Genomic DNA, 24843 nt, shown 5'->3' on the forward strand with positions numbered 1-24843 from the left:
AAAAAAAAAAAAAAAATACATGTTTTAAAAAAGAATAAACGTTGAAAATTTTGTACCAGTCCTACAAAAGTTTTTTTCTCCCTTTTTTCCCTCCTTCTTTCCTTCCTTGTTTCCTTCCTTCCTCTCTTTCATTTTTCTTTCTCTTTTTCTTTCTTTTTTCCTTCCTTTCTGCATTTCTTTCTTTTTCTCTTTGGTTCAATGAAAATGAATAGTTCTCAAGTTTGATTTATGGAGAGGGCTTGCATTTGGTACTAAGAATCAAAACCTTTGGTAAACACATTGGGGCCTTCATTCCATCTTGCATCTGACACTGCAAAATTAATAATATATTGTCTAGATTTAGGGAAACAGTTCTACTGAGGAGTAGACCAGGGGAGTAGGGAGTCTGGAAGCTCTTGCATAAGCTAGACAAGTGAAGGAACTTGAAAAGAGAAGGAACTGGGGGCGCTCCAGAAAGAGTTAGGGAAGCCTCAGTGGATGGGTTTTGAGGCTTGCTGTTTTCACCATGTGAAATGTTCCTTCCTCTATTTTCCACCTGTTGAAATTCTAATTCTCCAGGACCAGATTGGATAATCACCTACTGTGAGAAGTTTCTAGATCCTCTTGGTTAGAAACTATCTTCCTACTCTGAAGCCTCCTAGCACTTGCTGCTACCTTTATTATAATACTAGTGATAGTCCAACTTATCTAGATCTGGTTAGCCAGGGCCTTGAATGCTACACTAAGAGGTTTAAAGGGAGCCACTAATTTTCTGAGGAGAGCTGTGAATTAAGGTATCAGAGGCAAACTAATAAAGCATTTCTGGTGAAAACAGAAAAGAAGGGGTGCATGAAACTACTTTCTCTCTCTCTCCCTCTCTCTCTCCCTCTCTCTCTAGCATATTACTATGTACCAGGTAACATGCATGGTTACTTCACTTTATAAACGTGGAAGCAGGTTACTATGGGACACTTACTCACGAAGCATCCGCCATGTGTTTAACACCCTTTTTACCCTCTGTAATCTGAGGGTAATTGCTACACTGAAATAGTGCTTCGAAGGTTCAGCAATGACCTGCTACTTTCTGTGTCTTGTTCCCTCTGCCCTCATTCGTGAATTTTGGGTCCACGATCTTCCCGAAACATTTTCTTCTTACAACTCACTGATTGAGGTTTTTTTCTTACATATATACATATATATGCCTTCCAAATTTTAAACAGTAAGAAAAAAAACCTCAATCAGTTCATATGTGTGTGTGTGTGTGTGTGTGTGTATATATATATATATATATATATATATATATATATATATATAGTTTTTTTGTTTTTTTCTAAAGAAGCTTAAAGCGAAGCTTAATTGGTTAAGGGTGGCTATGGGTGGAGACTTGAAGAGATTCTGAAAGGTATTTTTGAGCGCTTTAGACTTGAAAGGGCGGGTGACAATCCTTCTAAAGAGAATGGTCAAAGTCTGTAGATTTTTCTTTTAACAGCGCCTTTCTCGTGCATGCACTCCAGGACTGGGGGATAACTTTTCTGTTGTTAGTTTATGAAGGAAGTCAACAATGGGAGCGGAGCGCTCTTCTCTTTAGACCTAAGGGTCAGAGTTGGGGGTCTGGGTAGATCAGGGACCGCCACCTCTTGGCGCGCACCCAGCACCGCCGAGGCCCGGAGCAACCTCCTTCATCCAGGGGCGGGGCGCGCCAGGCGGCCACGCGCGGGGGCGGTGGAGGGGGCGTGTCCCGCGGGCGCGCGCGGGCGGTGGAGGGGGCGTGTCCCGGGAGTGGCGGCGGCGGCGGCGGCGCGGGCCGGGTGCGCGGCGCAGCCTCCTGTGTTGGAATGTGCGGCTCCCGAGAGCTCACGGCGCAGGAGCAGAGCAAGCGCCGCCGAGGCCCGGGGCCCCAGGCGGCGGCGGCGGCGGCGGCGGCGGCGGCGGCGGTCGGGACGGCAGGGCGAGAGCCGGAGGCCTGAACACTCTCTGCAGCCCCTCTCCTGGGTCTTCGTGGGCCTCGACTGCCCCAGCGTCCAACTTTTCCGCCCTCTCCCTCCCCTCCCCCGAAACTCCAGCAACAAAGAAAAGTAGTCCGAGAAGGAGCGGCGACGCGGGTCGTCGCCCCTCCTCGCCCAGGAAGGCCGGTAAGCGTGGCGCGGTCTGGGAGACGGTCGGGTGGGGGCGGCGGGCCGGCCGGGCGGTCGTGGCGGCGGTGGCCGCGGGAGGGGGAGGGCGCGGAAGGACGCGGAGCGAGGCGCTGTCCAGGGCTGATTTGCAGATACTGTGGCTCCGGCGGTGGCGGCCGCGTCGGGCGGGGACTGGCGTCTGAGCGGGATCGGGTTACACCGTCGTGGTCCGGGGGCTGGGCCGGGGGCGTTGGTGGGGAGCGGCGCGGCGCCGGGACCCCCTCCCCAGTTGAGGCCGGGCCGCCGCCTCCGCGCGGGCCCGGGCGTCCATGGGAGTCTTGTCGGGAGGCCAGGAGCGGAGCTGCTTGGGGCCCTAGTTCTGAAACTTCCTCTCGTGCTCCTCCTGCTCCAGGTCTCGCCGCAGCTCCTGGCCTGCCGGCGGTCCTCCCGCCCCCTCCCTCTGCGGCCTCTCCCTTTCGCCGGAAGGCGCCGTTGAGTGCGGCCGGGAGGGTTGAGTCAGCCTGGGGCTCGGGCGGTTCTGCCAATGGGGCTGGACAGCGATTTCTGCGCTCGGGCCACCCCGCCGCCGGGGCCCTCTGCGCGGGGCCACCTAGCCGCCGCCGTCGGCGGGGCCGGGGCGCGCGTCCCGCGGGGCGCCGTGGGGGAGTGAACCCGCAAACTTCCGGGGCGCGGGGGGCCCCCTCCGGCGCTCGGGGCCCGGCGCCTCGGGAGGGCGCTCGCGGCGGCTCCTCGGCCCCCTGCGGAGGGCGAGCCTGGGGCCGGCGAGCAGCCGGGACGGCGGCGACGCGGTAACTTTCCTCCCTCTTCCCGGACTCGGGCGCGCGGGCCAGGAGGGGTCAGCCTGGACTGGGGAAGACTTGGCCTGGCCCAGCGGCACCCCGAGTTTGCCCGTCTTGCAGTCTTTAGTGTTGGGGAGCCCAGGGAAAGGTTCAGGACGAGTGTGGCGGCAACTGGTGTGTCAGTGGTGCAGTGAGCGGGCCGAGCCGAGAGGAAGCGAGAGCTCCCGAGTTTGCAAAGAGCTGCTTTGTGTTTGGTACGTATTTTGAGAAAATGGCCGAATGCCTATTTCAGTTAGGAATGCCGCCGCCGAGGCAGGCGCTGGTGGCAGCAGCACGTAGGAATTCGCGCAGCACGTTGGGCTTTCGGACTGTGCTTGGACAGTCTTCCCGACCAACGTTAAAATCCCTTTGGGGATGGTAGTTAGGGTTTGGGAAGAATTAGAAATTACCGAGTAGTCTGGGCTGTTACGTTAAACCCTTGGACAGCGTTTGCTTTGTGTGATGGCATTTGATTCCAACTTTTGTTGGTACCTATGACTCAACCGGTTTGTGTTTATGCACTTGGGTGAGACGGATTACTTTTTGTATTTTGGGTTTAACATTTTTTTTTTAGCCTTTGCCACCTATTTTGCTTTTTCTAATTTGCAGGAGAACACCTAATTTGAGAATTACACCTTTTAGATTGGAAAGTAAAGTGTGAAGACGGTTTATAAAAAGACCAACAAGTTTTCAAGGTGATCTTGTAATGGCTCCTCTAGGCAAGTGAGCCAAGTCAAGCGCAATGCAAGAAAGTTGCTGATTGCGGAGATGACTTGATCGGCTGTTTTATATGGGGATTTGAAAGTTTCTTTACTTTGATTTGTGATCTCTTAAATACACCAAACTTCTCTTTTCACAGGAGAAAAGGTCCGTAATTTTTTTTTTTTTTTTTTTTTTTTTTTTTTTTTTTTACTTTTTAACAGGTCGTCATCACAAAAAAAAAAGAGAAAGGGAAAGAAACTAAGTGGTACTTTTAATAATATAGTTGATCCTTGAACAATACATGATTGAACTCTGCGGGTCCACTTATACGTGGATTCTTTTCAAGAAACATTGTAAATTTTTTGGAGATTTGCAGTATTTTGAAAAAATTAACAGATGAACCATGTAGCCTATTAATATAAAAAAAATTAGGAAACACATGTTATTAATATGTAAAATATATGTAGATACTAGTCTCATATCATTTACTGCCATAAAATAACAAAAATCTAATAAAAGGTTAAAATTTATCAAGACTTACGCACACAAACTCATAACCAACCACACATGAGTGCCATTCACAGAAATGCAAACATGAAGATTCATTATTAAATCATAATTGCTTAAAATTAACTGTAGTACATACTGTACTAATGTAATAATTTTTTTGTGGCCACCTCTTGTTAATTTTGGTGAGCTCAAGTGTTGCAAGTATCTGCTTAAAATGCCAGGTGAGGTAATCATCTCCATGTGAGCAGTCTCTCCAGTAAATTGTGTGGCAATAAAAAGTCACCACTCACGGTTCTCGCATATTTTTCATCCTGTTTAGTGCAATACCAGAAACCTTGAATAACATCATGGACCCCATAGTGCCACTTGTGATGCTGGAAGTGCTCCCCAGAAGCAGAGTACAAGAAAAAGTTGAATTGTTTGATGTGTACTGGGGTAGATTGATATCTGCACTTGAGGTTGCCCACCATTTCAAGATAAATGAATTGACCCTAAGGACCAATGGTTAAAAAAAAAAGGAAATTTGTGAGGTCATCACTGCAGCTACGCCAGCAGGCCTGAAAACCTTGCATGTTTTGGGAAATACCTTTTTATCTCGAATTAAAAATTCAGTTTTTACGTTGGTGCAGGATTGCTATCAGTAAGGCATACCTATGGACTCTAAATATGATTTGAGAAAAAGCAAAGTCATTATATGATGACTTAAAGCAAAAGGAAGGTAAAAGATCTAAAGCTGGAGAATTTTATGCCAGCAAAGGTTGGTTTGATAATTTTAGGAAGAGATTTAGCTTAAAACATGTCAAGATAACAGAAGTAGTGTCTGCCAATCAAGACGCAGCAGACAAGTTCCCAGACACCGTTAAGAAAATCATTGATCCAGACTTCCCAATCCACTGGTGGCACAGTGGATAAGATCAGTACAGGGGGCCCAGGTTCGATCCCTGGTCAGGGAACTAGATCCCTCATGAATGCCGCAACTAAGAGTTTGTATGCCACAACTAGGGAGCTGGAGAGCTGAAACTAAGACCTGGCGCAACCAAATAAATAAATAAATAAATATTAAAAGAAAGTCGTTGATCACAACATTGTAAATCAACTATACTTCAGTTAAAAAAAAAAACCTGTTCAGATTGCTATTCTTTTTCTCAATGACTTTTTAATTGAAGTATAGTTGATTTACAATGTTGTATTAATTTCTGCTGTACAGCAAAGTGATTCAGTTATACATATATATAAATTCTTTTTTTTAATATTCTTTTTTATGGTTTATTGTAGGATATTGAATGTAGTTCTTTGTTGCTATACAGTAGTACTTTGTTTATCCATTCTATATATAATAGCTTACATCTGCTAACCCCAACTTCCCACTCTATCCCTCTCCCAACGCCCCCTCCTCCTTGGCAACCACAAGTCTCTCAAGGTTTTTAATGCAGACAAAGGTGCCCTATTATGGAAAAAAATGAGACAGAGGACATTTATTAGGAAGAGAAATGAGCACCAGGATTTAAGGCAGGAAGGGATAGGCTAACTCTTCTGTTTTGTGCAAATGCAGTGGGGTTTAGGATTAGGACCGCCCTTAAATAAAGCTGCTAACCCCCAAGCCTTGAAGGGAAAGGATAAACACCAGCCACCAGTCTTTTTTTTTTTTTTAATTTATTTATTTTATATATATTTTGACTGCGTTGGGTCTTCGTTGCTGCGTGTGGGCTTTCTCTAGTTACAGTGAGTGGGGGCTACTCTTCGTTGCGGTGCGCGGGCTCTAGATTGCAGGCTCAGTAGTTGTGGTGCAGGGGCTTAGTTGCTCTGCGGCATGTGGGATCTTCCCGGACCAGGGATCGAACCCGTGTCCCCTGTATTGGCAGGCGTGTTCTTAACCACTGTGCCACCAGGGAAGTCCCCAGCTGCCAGTCTTTTGGTTGTACAACAAGAAGGCCTGGACAATGAGAACCCTTTTTCTGCATTGATTCCATTGATACTTTGTCTCTGAAGTCAGGAAATACATTGCCAGTAAGGGACTGCCTTTTAAAGTAGTTTTGATTTGGACAATACCCCTGGCCACCCAGAACCCCATGAGTTCAACATTAATGGTGTTGAAGTGGTCTACTTTCCCCCAGACAGAACTGTCTCTAATTCAGCCTCTAGATTAGGGAGTCTTTAAAGCTCATTACACGTGGTAGTCTATGGAAAGATTGGAAAGATTGTCAGTGCTGTGGAAGGGGAACCCTGATAGAACATCATGAAAGTCTGGAAGGATTACATGATTGAAGTTGGCTCTTGTTATAGGAAAAGCTGTGAAGACCGTCAAGCCCCAAACAGTAAATTCCTGCTGGAGAAAACTGTGTCCAGATGTTGTGCACGACTTACAGGATTTACAACAGAGCCAATCAAGGAAATCATGAGATTCTGGATATGGCAAAAAGAAAAAAAAAAAAGGTGGAGGGTGAAGGGTTTCAAGATAGGGATCTTGGAGAAATTCAAGAGCTAATAAACACATCAGAGGAATTAAGATGACTTGATGGGGATGAGTGCTTTCGAACCAGCGCCAGATGATGAGGAATAAGATGCAGAAGACGCAGTGTCAGAAACAAATTGACAATCTGGCAGAAGGGTTCTGATTATTCAAGACTGTTTTTGACTCCTTTCACAGCATGGACCTTCTGTGATACAGGCACTAAAAGTAAAGCAAAGCGTGGAAGGATTGGTACCACATAGAAACATTTTGGGAGAAATAAAAAAAGCAAAAAAGTCAGACAAAAATTAGGATGTATTTCCATCAAGTTACATGAGTGTGCCTGGCTCTCCTGCCTTACCCTTCATCTCCTTCACTTCTTCCACCCCTTAGACAGCAAGGCCAACCCCCTCCTCTTCCTCCTCTTAGCTTCCTCAGTGTGAATGAAGACTAGTAGGATGAAGACCTTTGTGATGATCCACTTCCAGTTAATGAATAGTAAATAATCATCATACTGTACAGTTAATGAACTTATCTATTGTGTGTGAGTGTCTTGTGAAAATCTAGTAACTTTATGGCAAGAACCCTGAGACGTTACTGTGTCATCATCTTTATCGCCTACAGGTTCATTGTGTAGAACATGGTGTGCAAAACCTGTATTGAAGTGGATAGCCTATCCTTACATTGGTATAAGGTGACTGATATTTAATATAAAATTAATTATGTGTTAGTTTTCCTACTGTTTTATAACTTTGCTTTCAAAAATTATAGTACCATACAGTATACCTTTCTCTCTCCTACTTGGTCAAACTGTATCAGCCTGTCATCTCAGGTAAGTGGCTTTTTTAAAAAAATGTGACATTTCCAATGCTGTATGATGAATATAACTGTAATACTATATGCCATAAAATTTCTATAAAGATTCATTTGCATGTACACTAGACTACCGGGATGCAATCGTGTTGATTATATTAGGTTACCATAAAGCAATCATATTGCTGCTTCTTTGTTGTCAATGCATAAATGTTATACCTGTAAATAAGTATGAATTTCTTTTTCATATTTTCATTTTTGTTGTCTAGCGTTAGTAATATGTTTAACATCAACAGTATTTTGTATCGTATAAGACAAGATGGATGTCTTATACACATGCTGTACACAAACTTATGGTATCAATAAATACAGTACTTTAAATATATTTTCACTTATGATTTTCTTTTTTTAAGTGCTGAAAATTTTTAATATTTCTGTCATTTCACAAAACATCTTTTTTTTTTTTTTTTTTTTTCCAATTTATATTTTGGCCACACTGCACAGCATGTGGGATCTCAGTTCCTCGAGCAGGGATTGAACCCACGCGCCTCCGCACCCCGCCATTGGAAGCACGGAGTCCTAACCACTGGACCGCTAGGGAAGTCCCCATTTCACAAAACATCTTATGTTGACATTCTACAAATGATACCATCCAATAATGTCCCAATACTTTCTTCTTGTGAAGATAGTTTATATATCTTTTTGACTTCTGTAATATGTGTTATTTCTGGGAGATTTTTCAGAGAAACTTTTGACCTTCTATCGGAGATATTAGGTCTCCTTGATTTATTTGTTTTTCTCCCTCTTCAATATAAGCAGTTAGAATTGATGTGTCATTTGCCGAGGTACCAAATTTTTTCAAGGCCTCTGAAGTATTGTTATTTGGGGAAAGATTGAAAATAATTTCAGTAGATAGAGTTCTTGTCTTCATTTTTCCCAGTTTGTAGAGGTGAACTGCTTTGTTTGCTGCCACAAGTATCTGAAATGGATTGACAGTCACTGTAGGGTTTATGAACGAGCCATCAATGTCACCTTCCATGGCCTTTATTCTCAAGCATTTTTTACATCATTAAATAACAGAAGGGTCACCCTGTGTTTGGGAAGTAGGTCCAGCTGGTGTGTTAACTGCATTTCATAGATAAGCAGGATTCAGCGGGCCCAGAACCCCAGGACTAGCTCCCTATTCTGCAAGCTACTTTGTCACAACTTTGGTGAGTCGCAGGCTTATCAGGATGATGTATCGCTGCTAGGCTGTCAGCCCTCAAAGGGAGAGACTGAGCTGATTATTGCCAGGCTGCATCCCAGGACCAGGCCTCGGAAGGTGTTGGATAAATGAAGGCATCAAGAATCACAGGCATCACCTGGAAAATCACAGTCATGGGTGCTGGGGTTGAGTCTCCCGTTCCCGCTCAGCCCAGCCCAGCCTGGCCCCTCTTATGATTTTCTTAATAACATTTTCTTTTCTCAGCTCACTTAATTGTAAGAATACAGTATATAATACATGTAACATGCAAAGTATGTGTTAATCTACTCTTTATGTTATTGGTAAACTTCTGGTCAACAGTAGGCTGTTGGTAGTTAAGTTTTTGTGGAGTCAAAAGTTATGCTCAGATTTTAAGATAAACTACACCAGGGAGTTAGTGCCCCTAGCCCCTTGTTCAAGGGTCAACTGTAGTTTATTATTTTGGAGGTAGTTGAGTTCATATGAGATTTAATCCATTGGCCAATAATTACAGGCTTCTACTTTCCAGACTGTACTAAATAAGTGCACAGTTGGCTTTTGAATTTTTCCCCTTTCTGATTCAGACCAGTAAGCTGTTGAAGCAGGAGATGGGAGGACAGCATGTTTGGAATTTATGTATGGAATTCATGTATGGAATATAAAATATAATTTTAATTAACACTAAAAATGAAAGTTACTTATATTTTTCTACCAGAGAAATTAAAAGTGCTTGAGGGAAGGCACACTAGTGGTAGACCTAGTTGATGGATGAGTTGTGTCAAATGCTTGATAGAATTTTTTGTAGGGGGTCATAGAAATTTTTTTGATGACTGCAGTAAAGAGAATTTGGAATTACAAAATATTGTAAAGGCTTATTTTCAGTAGTTAATGAGGCTGATTGAGTTTAAAGATATATGGGAAAATGTATTTTTTTAAGTTACGAAGAATTACAGTGATGTTGTGGTTTTAGACCAGTAAAAGTTGTGTTTAAACTGGTGCTTTCGTGTTATTTGTTTTGTTTTGAATGCAGAACACCGTTATGGCCACCCAGGTAATGGGGCAGTCTTCCGGAGGAGGAGGTCTGTTCACCGGCAGTGGCACCATGGGCATGGCCTTGCCCAACGACATGTATGACTTGCCTGATCTGTCCAGAGCTGAACTGGCTGCGCCTCAGCTCATCATGTTGGCAAATGTGGCCTTAACTGGGGAAGTAAACGGCGGCTGCTGTGATTACCTGGTTGGCGAAGAAAGACAGATGGCAGAATTGATGCCTGTTGGGGATAACAACTTTTCAGATAGTGATGGAGAAGGACTCGAGGAGTCTCCTGAGGTAAAAGGCGAGCCCAGTGGGCTGGAAAACATGGAACTGGAGAGTTTGGAACTCAGCGTTGTCCAACCACGGCCTGTGTTTGAGGTGTCAGCTGCCTCAGAACCGTACAGCGCAAATAAAGATCTTCCTCGGGAAACACCTGTAGCAGAGGACAAATGCAAGAACTTGAAGACCAAGCCCTTTCGCTGTAAACCATGCCAGTATGAAGCAGAATCTGAAGAACAGTTTGTGCATCACATCCGAGTTCATAGTGCCAAGAAATTTTTTGTGGAAGAAAGTGCAGAGAAGCAAGCCAAAGCCAGGGAATGCGGCTCTTCCACTGGGGAAGAGGGAGATTTCTCCAAGGGCCCCATTCGCTGTGACCGCTGTGGCTACAATACCAATCGCTATGATCACTATACTGCTCACCTGAAACACCACACGCGAGCCGGGGACAATGAGCGAGTCTACAAGTGCATCATTTGCACGTACACCACAGTAAGCGAATATCACTGGAGGAAACACTTGAGAAACCATTTTCCAAGGAAAGTATACACATGTGGAAAATGCAACTATTTTTCAGACAGAAAAAACAATTATGTTCAGCATGTTCGAACTCATACAGGTAAGAGGACCTTTCTCATTTATAAGTGTACTCTACCCCCCAAATGAAACACTTTAAAAATGAAAAATTTCAAACATCTCAGAAGTAAAGAGAATGCCCCGCTGCACCCATGGGTCCCCATCACCTATACTCAACAGTTATTAATATTTTGTCACATTTGGCAATTCATTTTTTTCAATAACAGCTTTATTGAGATGTACTCCACTCCCACACAATTCATCCATTGAAAGTTAGAATGCATTGGTTTTAGTGTGTTCACAGACTTGTGCAGCCAACACCACAGTCAATTTTAGGACATCTTCACCCCAAAAGGAAACCCCTCTCAGTGGTTGCTCCCCATTTCTCCCCAACACCCCTTAATTATTCACTTTTAAATTGACTTTCAAATCTTTGTAATTAAGGGTCTCATTTTTTAAAAACAGTGTAACTACTGATAGTTATGTGAACATTTTCTTGATACGAATTGGTACCTTTGAGGACTGATTACTGGACTGAACAAAATGGATAGAGTAACCTAGCACTCTACTCTTTGCATCAGAAGTGAAAAGGGGCTGTGGAATGCTGTTTGCATCAGATCCCTTTTTCAGTAGTTGTCACTCTGCAGGGCTGAACCCCATGCTGAAGTGAGTCATACTGAGGAGAGGAATTGATGTTGCTTTGCTTAAGTGGTAGACATAAACAAGAAAACTTGCAGATGAAATTCCATTACAAGAAAGACCACGTGTAGCAAGCTTCCTAAGCTCTAGTTGATGGCTTCTGTGTAATTTAAAGCTGTAAAATCTAGTTATGTAAAAGAATTTGCAGTCTCTTTGGAATTTGTTGTAACCTGTGATTGATTGTCTCCAGGCTTCGAAACCATTTTATTTCAAAAGTAAAAAAGTACAAACACTTCACAATTACATGGCATAGGAAATGAGAGTTACTTGGGAATCCTACACCATTAATCACTTAACAGTTTTAATTAAACAAACTGTTAGACTAAACTAACCTCACCTGCAATATCATAAAACAAATCCCAGATACCATATATTCTTTAGCCGTAAGTACTTTATGTCCTTTCACAGTTTTGTGAAAACCTTGGGGCCTAATTTAGAATTGGCCATAATCTGTAGAGCTTTCAGGTAGTAACTGTGACATATGGTAAAAGTGCATGACTTTTATGTGTACACCTTTATGAACTTTTTTAAATTGAGGTATTATTGACAATGATGAAGTTTTACAAATATATATACTCATAGCCACCATGCAAGTCAACATAAAGAATATTACCATTGTTGGGACTTCCCTGGTGGTCCAGTGGTTAAGACTCTGTGCTCCCAATGCAGGGGGCCTGGGTTCGATCCCTCGTCAGGGAACTGGATCCTGCATGCTGCAACTAAAAGATTCCCGCATGCTGCAACTAAGACCCAGCGCAGCCAACTGAATAAATAAATAAATATATATTTTTAAAAGTATTAAAAAAAAGAATATGACTAGTGTCTTTGTCTTATTAAATTTTGATTTTTTTGGTGTCAGTTATATTTTGATACTTTCAAAATTGTTGAGTCACTGAACAATTTAAAAATTATCCCCCAAATCTAAAAATGTTTTCAACAGTAAGTCTAAATTAGTTGATTTAAGACATTTTTAGAATTAAGAAAAAAAAGGAAAATGGAGAGAACTGGAAAAATTTCAGTTTTGTTGTATATTTCCAATTTTTTATGTATACTTTTTTTTTTAAGTAGGATCTCTACTTTTTGCCATTTAATTTTTTTTCTTATAGTGGTTTATTTTCACTTAATTACAGTCCAGGTGACTAATTTTAATAGCTGTATTTTATATACTTCATCATTCATTACTTAACTTTTTCTCCACATTAAAGTTGATATTTCCACAATAAGGTTATGACTTACATAGCTAACATTGGTTGTACATATCTCATTTCACATTTTAGTGTTAAACTTATTTGGACTTAATACATTTTTTAAAAAAATTATTTATTTATTTATTTATCTTATTTTTGGCTGCATCAGGTCTTAGTTGCGGCATGTGGGATCTTTCGTTGCCGTGTGTGGGCTTCTCTCTAGTTGTGGTGCAGGGGCTCCAGAGCACGTGGGCTCTGCAGTTGTGGTACACGGGCTCATTAGTTGGTGGAGCTCAGGCTCAGTTGCCCTGTGGTATGTGGGATCTTAGTTCCTGGACCAGGGATCGAACCCATGTCCCCTGCATTGGAAGGTGGATTCTTTTTTTGTTTGTTTTATTTATTTATTTATTTATTTTTAGCTGTGTTGGGTCTTTGTTTCTGTGCGAGGGCTTTCTCTAATTGTGGCAAGTGGGGGCCACTCTTCATCGCGGTGCACGGGCCTCTCACTATCGTGGCCTCTCTTGTTGCGGAGCACAGGCTCCAGACGCGCAGGCTCAGTAGTTGTGGCTCACGGGGCCCAGCTGCTCCGAGGCATGTGGGATCTTCCCAGACTAGGGCTCAAACCCGTGTCCCCTGCATTGGCAGGCAGATTCTCAACCACTGCGCCACCAGGGAAGCCCGGGAGGTGGATTCTTAACCACTGGACCACCAGGGAAGTCCCTGTCTTAATACTTTTTAAAAGCTTTTCCCTCCGGTATTACCTAATTTGTGGTTTTTTAAAAGAAAAAAATTTCAAAACAGTTTGTTGGTGTATAAACAGAAGGATAGTATTTTGATTATGTAAATTCTGAGAGTATCAGTGCTATTAAACGCATGGTTCTGAAGTTGTATTTATGGAAAAATTCATCTAGTGCTGAAGAGCAGAGATAAGAAATGATCATCAACAGGAATCGCTTGTTTCTTATTTCTCACTTAGGTAGCCTGCGTTTCAAGTTCACTTAGTGGGTCTCTTATGTTCCTGTATTGAGGGCTCAGTGTTAGGTGCTTTCTTCTACTCTCTGCTAATCTTCAGAACAATTTACTGAGGAAAACAGGGTAAGTGTTTACTGAAAGCCTAAAGTGATGTGCTCAGGGTCACATACAACTAAGATTCAAAGTTCCGAATCTCATTTCTGTAGGTAGTTATCATGGTAGGGGGCTGAGGATTTTCATTTGAGTCTTCAGTCAAAAGATTTTTCATTTTGTGGTCTCGATATTTAACCAGTTCACAAATTCTACTTTTTTTTTAAATTAATTTTTATTGGAGTACACGAATTCTACTTTAAAAGATGACATTTAAAAAAAAATGACATTTTTGCCTATATGTATGACTGAAAAATTACTAGTGTTTCTAGAGTATTTATGCCTTTTTTGGTGAGTTGCACAGATAGAAGCAATCTATTTTGTTATGAAGAATTTAAAAGTAAATTATCCTTAGTGGATTGTTCATGTTAATCTGTAAGGGTATTAAATTTTTCTTCCATTAACTTATTTATTTATTTATTGGCTGCATTGGGTCTTTGTTGCTGCACATGGGCTTTCTCTAGTTGCGGTGAGCGGGGGCTACTCTGTTGCAGCGCGCAGGCTTCTCATTGCGGTGGCTTCTCTTGTGGAGCACGGTCTCTAGGCACCTGGGCTTCAGTAGTTGCAGCACGTGGGCTCAGTAGTTATGGCACGCAGGCTCTAGGGTGCACAGGCTTTAGTAGTTGGGGCGCACGGGCTGTAGAGCACAGGCTCAGTAATTGTGGTACAGGGTCTTAGTTGCTCTGCGGCACGTGAGATCTTCCCAGACCAGGGATTGAACCCGTGTCCCCTGCATTGGCAGGCGGATTCTTAACCACTGTGCCACCAGGGAAGTCTGTATGTATCTTCTTTACAGAAATACATTCAACGTTTTTTAAGCTGTTTTAAAATTCTTCTAGGTCAAAGTAGGCATTTAGTTGCTATAATGTATTTACAGCTAATCTATAGCTACTGGCTAATAACAGCTGAATAGTTACTAGGAACACATTTCACAGTCATCAACGCATTCTGTTTGTTTATTTATTTATGGTTGTGTTGGTTCTTTGTTGCTGCTCGCTATCTTTCTCTAGTTGCAATGAATGCGGGCTTCTCATTGCAGTGGCTTCTTTTGTTGCGGAGCAGGGGCTCTAGGCACACGGGCTTCAGTAGCTGTGGCTCGCGGGCTCTAGAGCGCAGGTTCAGTAGTTGTGGCGCACGGGCTTTGTTGCTCCGCGGCATGTGGGATCTTCCCAGACCAGGGCTTGAACCCGTGTCCCCTGCGTTGGCAGGCGGATTCTTAACCACTGTGCCACCAGGGAAGTCCCATCATCAACACATTCTCTTTCTTTTTTTTTTGTACTTGTCTTTTCTTTATCCCATTTTTTTAGACACATCTATTACTGTAACTTATAGTGTAGACAAAATAATAACTGATGGTTATTGAGGCTTTTATGTGCCAGGCACCGCGTTAAATGCTCTGGATATATTATCTTGATTTAAATTCTCACAATTCTAGGAAGTGAAGGTACTATTACTTTTACAGATGAGGAAGCTTGCCTGAGGTCATAATTATTACCTTGTGGCTAAAGAGTATATGAAAACAAATTAGCAAGCTGGTTTTTTGATATGTTTTGTGGTTGACAACATGTTTCCAAAATATACACATTTCCTGCCTTTGAGTCTTAAATTCTTTAGTAAATCACTGGCCTCTCATCTTCAGTTGCTCTCAGTCCCTGTGGCCTTATGATTATAATTTGTTTTAACACTGACCTATTTTATAAAAGTTCTATCTACCACTTGAAATTTTTAGCTTAAAACAACAGCTTCCCCACTCAAAAATGTTATTGCTTTAAGCTAACAATTTCAAATGGTAGATTTATCATTTATAAGGATCAAAAAAGTTACCTAAGTCATAGCATCAGAAAATTTGGGTAGATTTTTTTTTTAATTTTATTGAAGTATTGTTGATTTACAATGTTGTGGATTTTTTTTAAAAGGATAATTCTAATTTTATACCTGATCTAAGGTACTTTTTCATTTCTTAATATTTAATGTAATAACATGTAGCATTACTGTGAAAATTAAAAGGGCTGTGAGAATTCAGAAAGCCAATGGTAGTTTTTGTCAGCAAAGCTAAAATAATGTAGTTAGGTGTATTCTGAATAATCTTTCCTAATACATGATAAAAATTGATCATTTTGCCAGGGACAGGAAAAAAGAAATGCTTGTTAAAAAATGCTCAGTACTGAATGATGTGTATATTGTTAGTGAGAATCGTAATTGCATTATTTTATCATATTTGAACACTAATCATTATATTTTTGTAGGAGAACGTCCATATAAATGTGAACTTTGTCCTTACTCAAGTTCTCAGAAGACTCATTTAACCAGACATATGCGTACTCATTCAGGTTGGTAAGAAATGGGAACGTTTCTATCATCTTTGGTAAACTACCATTATAAGAAAGTTCTTCTAGACTTGGAACTGGGTCCTTATTTATAGTTCATTTATAATATAATTTTGAAATTAGAGTTAAAAATTCGTGGTCTACTAGTGTGGAGCTGTATTTAAATGGAGATTCCTAACCAGGGAGTCTGTAGGTGGAATGTCCAAAACTAAATGTAAATGTATGTGTGTACTTTTTCTGGGAGGAGTGTCCTTAATTTTCATCAGACCTTCATCAAGTTCCATGATGTAATAAAAGTTGAACTGCTATCATAGACCAAGGCTGGTTTATCCTTTTTGAACAACCTCTGCCTTCTTATACTCCTTACCGACTCTCCCTCCGCATCCCCAACAGAGTATAACACCAAGTTTCATAGTGTGTGGTTGCCAGGTTCCAGGGGTTCCTTCTTAGCTACCTGCTCAGGTCCTGAAATTTGGCTTTATTCTCTTGACAGTTGGTAGGGCATCTGAGGACTGATTTATAAAAGTCAAACTTTAAAGAATGATAAATAGTCCAGGATCCCATTTTATTAACCTATAATAGATAAAATGCAGGGCTATAACAAGTGGGAGATTTATATCCCCTCTAGTGACTGAAATTATCATGATCACCACCAGAATTGGTCCCCATTATCAAAATATGTAGGTAGATGGCAAAGTTAAAAAGCATAGTGGTCTTGAATGGATAATTATTTCATTTTGGCCACACTGACCCTGGGTGAGCAGTCACATCTGATCAGAGTACTCTCTTCCTGAATTTAGAATATATACCCCTGTGGAGGAGGTATACTAAAATCTTGCTGTTTACCAAAGTGTATGTAGACCCAACTCCCTTAAGTTAACAGTTAGCAATTACCTTAGGTTAACAGTTTGTGCTGTCTAATTGGATAGCCACTAGCCACATGTGAAATGTGGCTGGTTTGAATTGAGACGTATAAAATAACACACCTGAATTTAAACAGTATGAAGAAAATTATGTAAAATATCTATTTTTTAATATTACACGTTGGCATGATACTGAATATATTGGGTTAAGTAAGTAGTAAAGTTAATGTTACCTCTTTCTTTTTTACTTTTGTAATGTGACTGCTAGACAATTTAAAGTTACCTATGTTGCTTGCATTTTATTTCTATTGGATATTGCTGTTTTAAGTCAGTGATTGAGTAAGACTTGATTATAGTATGAATTCTAATTTGAGCAGCTCTGAGGGCTCACAGCATGCTCACTGGCTCAACTTGACCTTACACTCTTGTCAAGTTTTATACTTTGAATGTTCCTTCTCAATCTTCTAAACTATTGAGTCACTTAACCAGAAACCTGGTTTTAGTATTACTTTTGGGTGCTTCCTGGTTTCATTTTCTGTGGGTAATATGGTTGCTTTATTGAGGGTAGGCCATCATATCCTACTGATACTTGTGCTCTAGCCCTTAAATAAAATATTTAAGAGCTTTTCATGAGTTGGATCATTTCCGTTTTCATAACTGTCTCATGATGAGTAAGTTTTGTTATTGTCACCATTTTACAAATGGGGAAACTAAGGCCTTGGAGAAATATGGCCCTTTTTCCTCTGGAATGTCCCCTCTTCTGGATTTGTGTAAACTTGCTTTCTCATGGTATCATTTAGTTTTTCCTCTGTCCCTGTGCCTTGTATAACTTGTACACTGGAAATTAAATCTAAATGCTTGAATTGTAGTTAATAATGTGTCTCACTTGAAGTCATATCTGGTTGACCTAATACTAGTGTCACTGGATCAGAATGACAACACACTTGTATTTTTTTCATTGAATCGATAATACTTTTGTCACTGTATAAATTTTTATCTATGGTGTTTTACACCAGACAATAATGATTGCCTGAATGATTTTGCATTGGTTACTGTTATCTTTTGTCTGCTATATTTTAAAGGTGATTTTTAGTAGTTGCTGTTATAGTACAGCAAGTATTTAAAAAGTGTTATAATAATGAGTAGCAGTTACTATTTATTATATGCATGCTGGGTACTGAAAAATTGGAATTTGTTATCTATAATCTTAGTACCTCTAGAATACTTAAATCCCAGTTTATAGATTAGGACACTGGCTTAGAGAAGATAAGTGTTTTATCTAAGGTTAATTGTCATTCTTGCAATTTAGAAGAGCTCGGATTTGGCCTCAACTCCCCCACCCTCATTTTCAGTCATCAGCAGTGTTTAAAGAATATTATGGCTCAGAAAATGGCTCAAGAAGCTACAGCATAGCACAGAGTATGGAGAGAGCAGAGCCATTGTCTTTTTCTGTATGCCAATAATTTGTGAGTCACAAACAGGAAACAAACATGGTTAGTTTGTTTTGTGTATGAGTGTACCGAATTATTTCCAGCCGATCCTATGTTTTAGTACTTCTCTTAGAAGTTGCTGATAATAACACTTGCAAATTAAGTGAGGCTAAGTGTGGTCAAATTGGGTAGGTAGTCTTTCTGACTGGGTTGCATGGAGTGAATATCTTGGATGCTTTCTCTGTGGTCTTGAGTCTGATCTTTATAGGTCACCTTGGGCATTCACTTCCTTGTTCATGTGAATGTATTTTAGGGAAGAGAAGTGTATGCTCAGTCTCTTATTTCTGGAAGAGACTAGGCTCTGCTGAGTTGGTAAATTTTAGCTAAAATGACAAATTGGTTTATAAAGCAAAACCACATTGGTTATTTCCTTGGAGCACTTCCATTAGGGTAGGTCTTCTGAGGCCAAAGTAAGAAGGGATCAGAGTATTGGTTTGGTGAAATATACAGACACACTAACCTAATCTGGTGTTATTCTGTGTTTTATTGGTGTTTGTAACTAATGGTTTTGAAGTATCCTCACTTGGGTAGTCTAGAGATCCTGACATAATCCACAGCTCTCCATTTCCTATTCTGAGTGGATATGCTACCATTTCATCCTGGAGGAAATACATCCAGTTTATGATGTTTTTGTAGGTATCACACTGGATAGTTCTCCTGTCCTGCCAGCATAGGAGTTCATTTTGAATATTTTCCCATTATGAATATAATGGATGTTTGTTAAGGGAAACTAACAACTTGGCAAGTTCCACCTCCATCAACTACTCTTTAAGATGGAAAAATATTTTTTTCAGCAAAAATTATTTTCCTTTCACCAAGTATTTGAAACATGTTATGGTTTGAGAGTTTTTTTGTGAATTTTAGAATAATTTTAAAAATAGTATTTTATTAAGGTTTAATTGATACACATGAAAATGCACACATCTTAGGTATACAGGTCAGTGACCTTATTATGTATGTTTTCTCTTGTTTGACTACCATCTAGGTGAAGGCGTGAAATGTTTTACCACCCTCAGAAAAGTTCTCTCCTTACCCTTTCTAGTCAATACTCCCATAGTCTCCCCTCAACTGGTACTCTGACTTAAATGTAACATCCTTCTGTAAAATATTTTTGAGATTCATTCCATGCTGCATTATCAGAACTTTGTGTTTATTGCTGAGTAATATCCCCCTATTACTCTTTAATTAAAAGTTCCCTTGTTACTCTTTCTGGGCTCTTCTTGATAAGAATGTGTAAAGCTTGTAAAACTCCCTTTTTGAATTTCCCTTATCTCTATAAATTAATTTAGGAAGAATAAAATAGACATCTGACATATTTATAAAGATCAAAAACAGGTAAATATTACTGTTGGTACAGGGCAAAAGAATTTTCATTCAGCTAGGTATTAATAAACTAAACTTGATGAATAGATCTTTCAATACAAGAAAGAGGTTAACGGCAACAAAGCAAAAATGTGGGTAGGGTGAATGAAGCAACTAAATGATGCCATCACTGTTTAAACAGAGTCCTACGAACTCCCATTCCCTGACCATTTCACAGATGGAGGTTTGCACCTTGCTTGATGCTGGCTGTGTAAATACCCTCATTCATTAGGACTTAAAAATGACCATTTTCATTTTAATTATTTTATGAGCACAAATATTTTCCTAAAGAGATCAGCTCCATTCATCAGCTCTTTGTTTACTGAGAGGTAGGGTTTATATGGTAAGGCAGGATAAACACATGAAATCTTCCCTTTTGTTTACCCATTCTAAAACTTACCAGCCATTCCAAAAGTGATGCATTACAGGTAATGTGTATTGACTGCTTGGCTATCTGTCCTTTGCTAAGAGGTCTATGTGGATTAGATTATTTATAGTTCACAACACTTAAGAGTATTTTACAGATGAGGAAATTGAGCCTTAGGGAGTTTTCAGTACCTTGCTCAAGACTTCACAGTAATTTGCAGAGCCCATATTTGATCCCCCCAGGTATTCTTACTGTAGAACAAATTCTTAACTGTTATGTCACGCATCTCTTCCCCATTCTGTGTCTATATATGTTAAGTAAATGTTTGTCTCTTTTGAAGTCATTCAATGGAGAGGACAGGATAGGGCCAGGTATAGACTAATGCAGCATGTTGTTAGAAACCTCCATTTATGAATCTGTTAGTGGACTAATGTGGGGAAGAGTTGTCCAGTTAGCTACGTTTACAATCTGACATACGCGGATAAGTTTTTGTTTTTGTGATCGAGTATTCTGTCATCAGACATTTTTTAATCATGTAAAGCTTACCATCTATATGGTTTTACTTCATGTCTGAGTAGTTTTGCTTTATGAAAAAAATTAAGATTTGATGTGAATTTGAGAATGTTTGAGAGATGAATTTTCATAAATGTCAATTTCCATTTTTCTGCTATGCATTCCGTTGGACCAGTGGGGTATGGATACCATTTGGTAATATTTGCTAGAGTGTGATCTAGATGGGTATGTATTCAGGAAGAATGAGTTAATCTTAATGCCTTTAATTTGGGGGTTGGAGGTGGGCTTCTGCTCTTGTATGTACCTGTGATTATTACTTTCTTTGCTAATTTTATATACCATATATATTTGTATGCCCCTTTTCATTTACCTAGTTTCTTTGCCCATTCTTTAGAAGAAGGTGGGAGAAAATCAAGAAAAGATTTCTGACTTGTTATATTTTTGCTGTAGACTAGAAACTCCAGCAGTGAAAAAGTTTGCTAAGTGAAACTTGACTCAGCTGTTACCACGATGCACAAAAGGGTTAAATTTAAAGAAAAATCCTTTTGCTCCCTGAAGCCAAAGCATTCTTTTAAAACTTTCACACGGAAGGTCTGGGAGTATAGCCTAGAGTGTATAGTATTTCTTTTGAAGCCTCAAGGTTTATCTGAAATGTATGGGATTTTTATGTTCTATTCCATTATACATTTGTTTTAACTAAACATAAAAACTTTAAAATTATCTTATCTCTTTGAGTGCCCTTGCCCCAAAATTAACATCAAGAGCCCAAGTTACTTTTCCAGTAATTGTGTATTTCTTGATGAATCTGTGTCCTTTATTAGTGCTTGAGAGCCCTAGCTTGATGAACTTTTTAGAAGATGGTGATTAACTGAGATAATTATTCTCCCATTTGTTATGAGAATCAATGTCAAGGGAGAGAGGAAGGATATACAAATAAATATGGTAAATGTAATTTGCATGATAAAGTCTTCAAGAAATAGTTTTGGTGGTTTTTTGTTTGTTTGTTTTTTTACATATATCCAGTTCCTTATAAGTATGCTTGAGTAAATCTTGAATTCATTTCTTAATGTATGCCTTCTGCAACATCTCTTGTTTACCTTCAGGTGAGAAGCCATTTAAGTGTGACCAGTGCAGTTATGTGGCCTCTAATCAACATGAAGTAACCCGTCACGCAAGACAGGTTCACAATGGGCCTAAACCTCTTAACTGCCCACACTGTGACTACAAAACAGCAGATAGAAGTAACTTCAAAAAACACGTGGAGCTACATGTTAATCCACGGCAGTTCAACTGCCCTGTATGCGACTATGCAGCTTCCAAGAAGTGTAATCTGCAGTATCATTTCAAATCTAAGCATCCTACTTGTCCTAATAAGACCATGGATGTCTCAAAAGTGAAACTAAAGAAAACCAAAAAGCGAGAGGCTGACTTGCCTGATAACAAAATCACCAATGAGAAAACAGAAACAGAGCAGACAAAAATGAAGGGGGATGTGACTGGGAAGAAAAACGAGAGGTCTGTCAAAGTGGAGAAAAAAGATAATGTTTCAAAAGAGAAAAAGCCTTGTAGTAATGCCTCAAGCCAAGTGACTACCAGAACTCGCAAATCAGCAATGGAAGCTAAAGAAATGGATGTGCACCCAGGAAATAATTCAGAAAAAAGCTGTATAAGCAAGAAAAGCAAAAGGAAGACAGAAGCTGAAGCCCGTTCCTTACAAGAACCTGTTAATGATGAGGAACCTGTGACAAAAAAGAAAAAGAAGGCAGAAAGCAAATCCAAAAGTAGTCAGGAAGTGCCAAAGGGTGACAGCAAAGTAGAGGAGAATAAAAAGCAAAGTATTTGCATGAAAAACAGTGCAAAGAAGAAAACTCTGAGAAGTAAACCATGTAAAAAAAGCAGCAAGCCTGCTCAGAGGAGGCCCGCTCAGATAGAGCCTCCTCCTCCCGTGGAGTCCGCGGAGGTGGGACCTGTTCAGACGGAGCCGCCTCCCACTGCCCCCCCATCTCCTCCTCCTCCTCCTCTCCCCCCCGTGGGGCATGCTGAGGTCGAGGTTGCTCAGACGGAGCTGCCGCCCCCTCCTCCTCCTCCTCCTCCTCCTCCTCCCCCATCCCCTCCTCCTCCTCCTCCTCTCCCCGCCGTGGGGCATGCTGAGGTCGAGGTTGTTCAGAAGGGGCCTGTTCATGCGAAGCCTCCTCCCCCCATGGAGCCGATGCCCAAAAGGTCTCCTCAGAAAGATAATGGGAAGGAAAAGCCCAACATGCAGAGTGAAATGGCGCAGAAGGAGCAAGTCCTTATTGAAGTTGGCTTAGTGCCTGTTAAAGACAGGCAGCTTCTAAAGGAAAGTGCCGCTGCACAGGATCTCTTACCACCATCACCACCTCTGCCAAAGGAAAACCTAAAAGAGGAAGAGTCAGAAGACCAAAAATTAGTCCCTGCAGGCGAAGGACGTAAAGAAGCTCCTCTTCAAAAAGTGGAAGCGGAAGAGGCAGATGAGAGTCTAGCTGGTCTTGCTGCTGTTACCAAGGCATCTGCCAATATTTCATCCTCTGAACAAAACTTGAATATGCCAGAGGGTGAAACTTTAGATGATAAACATCAGGCTGACACTCTGCTTTGTGAAATTAAGAGGGACACTGATGAGAAGAAAACAGAGAATCCCCCCGGCAGAGACTCGGCAGTTGAAGAACCAACTTCACCACCACTTCTTCCTCTACCGCTAGAAAAATGTGAAGCAGTGTCCACAGCTACTGTGGCATCACCTCCTGTCACCGTGGCAGTAAATGAGTCTCAGGAAATGGATGAAGATGAAGGCATCCACAGTCATGATGGAAGTGACCTAAGTGACAACATGTCAGAGGATAGTGATGATTCTGGATTGAATGGGGCTCGGCCAGTTCCACAAGAGACTAGTAGAAAAAATGGAAAGGAAGCCTTGGCGGTCAAAGTGGCCGAGGGAGATTTTGTTTGTATCTTCTGTGATCGTTCTTTTAGAAAGGAAAAAGATTACAGCAAACACCTCAATCGCCATTTGGTTAATGTATACTTCCTTGAAGAGGCAGCTCAAGGGCAGGAGTAATTAAACTTTGGGCAAGGCTTCAGTTCTTAGTTTGTAAGGTCTGTGACATTTTGTATTCATTTGTAGTAGTAGACAACCTTTTGTTTTTAAAAAATTGCTTTAATTAGTATCCAATCTTGATTTTTAAGTGGCATTCTTTTCCTTAGGACTCCGTGTACCTAATGATGTACAAATTTTAGCAAATCCAAGGGAGTTAGTGTAATAAACCAGCTAAATCTGTTAGCTTTTGCTTTTAATTGAACCAAGAGGGCCAAGGTGGTATTAGAGCATTCTATTGATATGTTCAGCTATAACTTGTGAGTTTTTTCCCCATGTCTATTCCTGTTTCACTTTAGTTTATTCTTAGTTCCTTGTTTAGCTCTGTAAAAATTGGCATACTTAAATAGCAAATTACTTGAAGAATTTGCCTGCTTTATATAAAGTTAGCACTTTAAAATTGTTTTAGAGATGAAAAGAGACATTTAAATTGAAGAGAAGTTCTGCCAACAATGGACAGTGTATCAGCCCAGGTATTTACTTCCTGAGTTTTGATCAATACATATTTCTTATTTGTGTATATGTTAATCGTCATAAAAACATTGATTTTGGTGTGTTTTTTTATTTTGGTGCTTTAATAGCTTAAGATGTTGCACATTGTTGTTTTTTTTTTAATCTATGCAGTTACATTTTTTTCTAGAACTAGCATTTTTGTTGAACAGTAACACTTTATACATATATTTGCATTTTATTTTTTCCTCTTTGGAGGGATGCTTTTAATCTTGTTTGCAAAAGGGCAGTTTTCTTTTTTCCTTTGCTGCAATTGTCTTTTTTGCAGAATATTAGTGTGTGCAAATTTCTGAGCAAATGAAACATGCAGGTTAAATTCATTGATTTTGATATTCATATCTATGCCAGAATCTGCATTTCATATGTTATTTATTTTAAATGCGTATAGTGAATTCATAGCTCTCAGTTTGAACTTTACAATAAATAAGCCACTAGGTCTATACTGAATGGATTTTTATCTCAAATACCAACCATAAGTAAACTTTTGGCCTGTCTTAGTACATCTACTTCCTAAATGTACGGTGTTAAATCGTATCTTAGAGGAAAACCTCTTTCATAGATGGTTGGTGTTTTTATGTCTACTCCGCTGAATAAAGAACTGTAATTTTTATTTGGAAACTGCAAATCTGGAATTAGGAGGCATAATTACTCCTTCAAGTTATACAGGATATCAGTTTGTGAGATTCCAAAGCCATAGCAATTATGTGGAAAACCTAGGATGAGAAAGGTAGTATGAGTGCTGGTAGACCAGCTGCTACTTCCTGTGAATACA

At 40.5% G+C, this 24843-nt stretch overlaps 1 protein-coding gene and 1 pseudogene across 4 annotated transcripts; one reads left to right on the forward strand and one right to left on the reverse strand.

The window, feature by feature from the left end:
• Positions 1–1814: 1814 nt before the first annotated feature.
• On the forward strand, positions 1815–24190 carry LOC133092687 (RE1-silencing transcription factor-like). Of its 4 annotated transcripts, none has more exons than XM_061192333.1 (5): positions 1815–1901; positions 2043–2111; positions 9659–10562; positions 15774–15857; positions 21553–24190. In XM_061192333.1, the coding sequence occupies exons 1-5, from the start codon at positions 1815–1817 to the stop codon at positions 23523–23525; spliced, it is 3117 nt and encodes a 1038-aa protein (XP_061048316.1). In that variant the 3' UTR covers positions 23526–24190. The 4 variants fall into 4 exon arrangements, with proteins under 4 accessions (XP_061048316.1, XP_061048315.1, XP_061048314.1 ...); XM_061192331.1 differs by lacking the exon at positions 1815–1901 and adding an exon at positions 3014–3147 and having other exon boundaries at positions 2034–2111; positions 21553–24189; XM_061192330.1 differs by lacking the exon at positions 1815–1901 and adding an exon at positions 2945–3147 and having other exon boundaries at positions 2038–2111; positions 21553–24189.
• Positions 8018–8537, reverse strand: LOC133092174 (EKC/KEOPS complex subunit TPRKB-like; annotated as a pseudogene).
• Positions 24191–24843: the final 653 nt, after the last annotated feature.

Source organism: Eubalaena glacialis, chromosome 5 (genome assembly GCF_028564815.1).
Source record: "Eubalaena glacialis isolate mEubGla1 chromosome 5, mEubGla1.1.hap2.+ XY, whole genome shotgun sequence".
NCBI classification, from domain to species: domain Eukaryota; kingdom Metazoa; phylum Chordata; class Mammalia; order Artiodactyla; family Balaenidae; genus Eubalaena; species Eubalaena glacialis.

What these genes read in the sequence shown, in the direction of transcription:
- LOC133092687 (XM_061192333.1), top strand. Translation starts at nt 1,815, where the DNA reads ATGTGCGGCTCCCGAGAGCTCACGGCGCAGGAGCAGAGCAAGCGCCGC. An exon ending in CGGCGGCGGCGGCGGCGGCG is followed by an intron (nt 1,902 to 2,042) that starts GCGGCGGCGGCG and finishes CCGAAACTCCAG; the next exon opens with CAACAAAGAAAAGTAGTCCG. An exon ending in GCATGTTCGAACTCATACAG is followed by an intron (nt 10,563 to 15,773) that starts GTAAGAGGACCT and finishes ATATTTTTGTAG; the next exon opens with GAGAACGTCCATATAAATGT.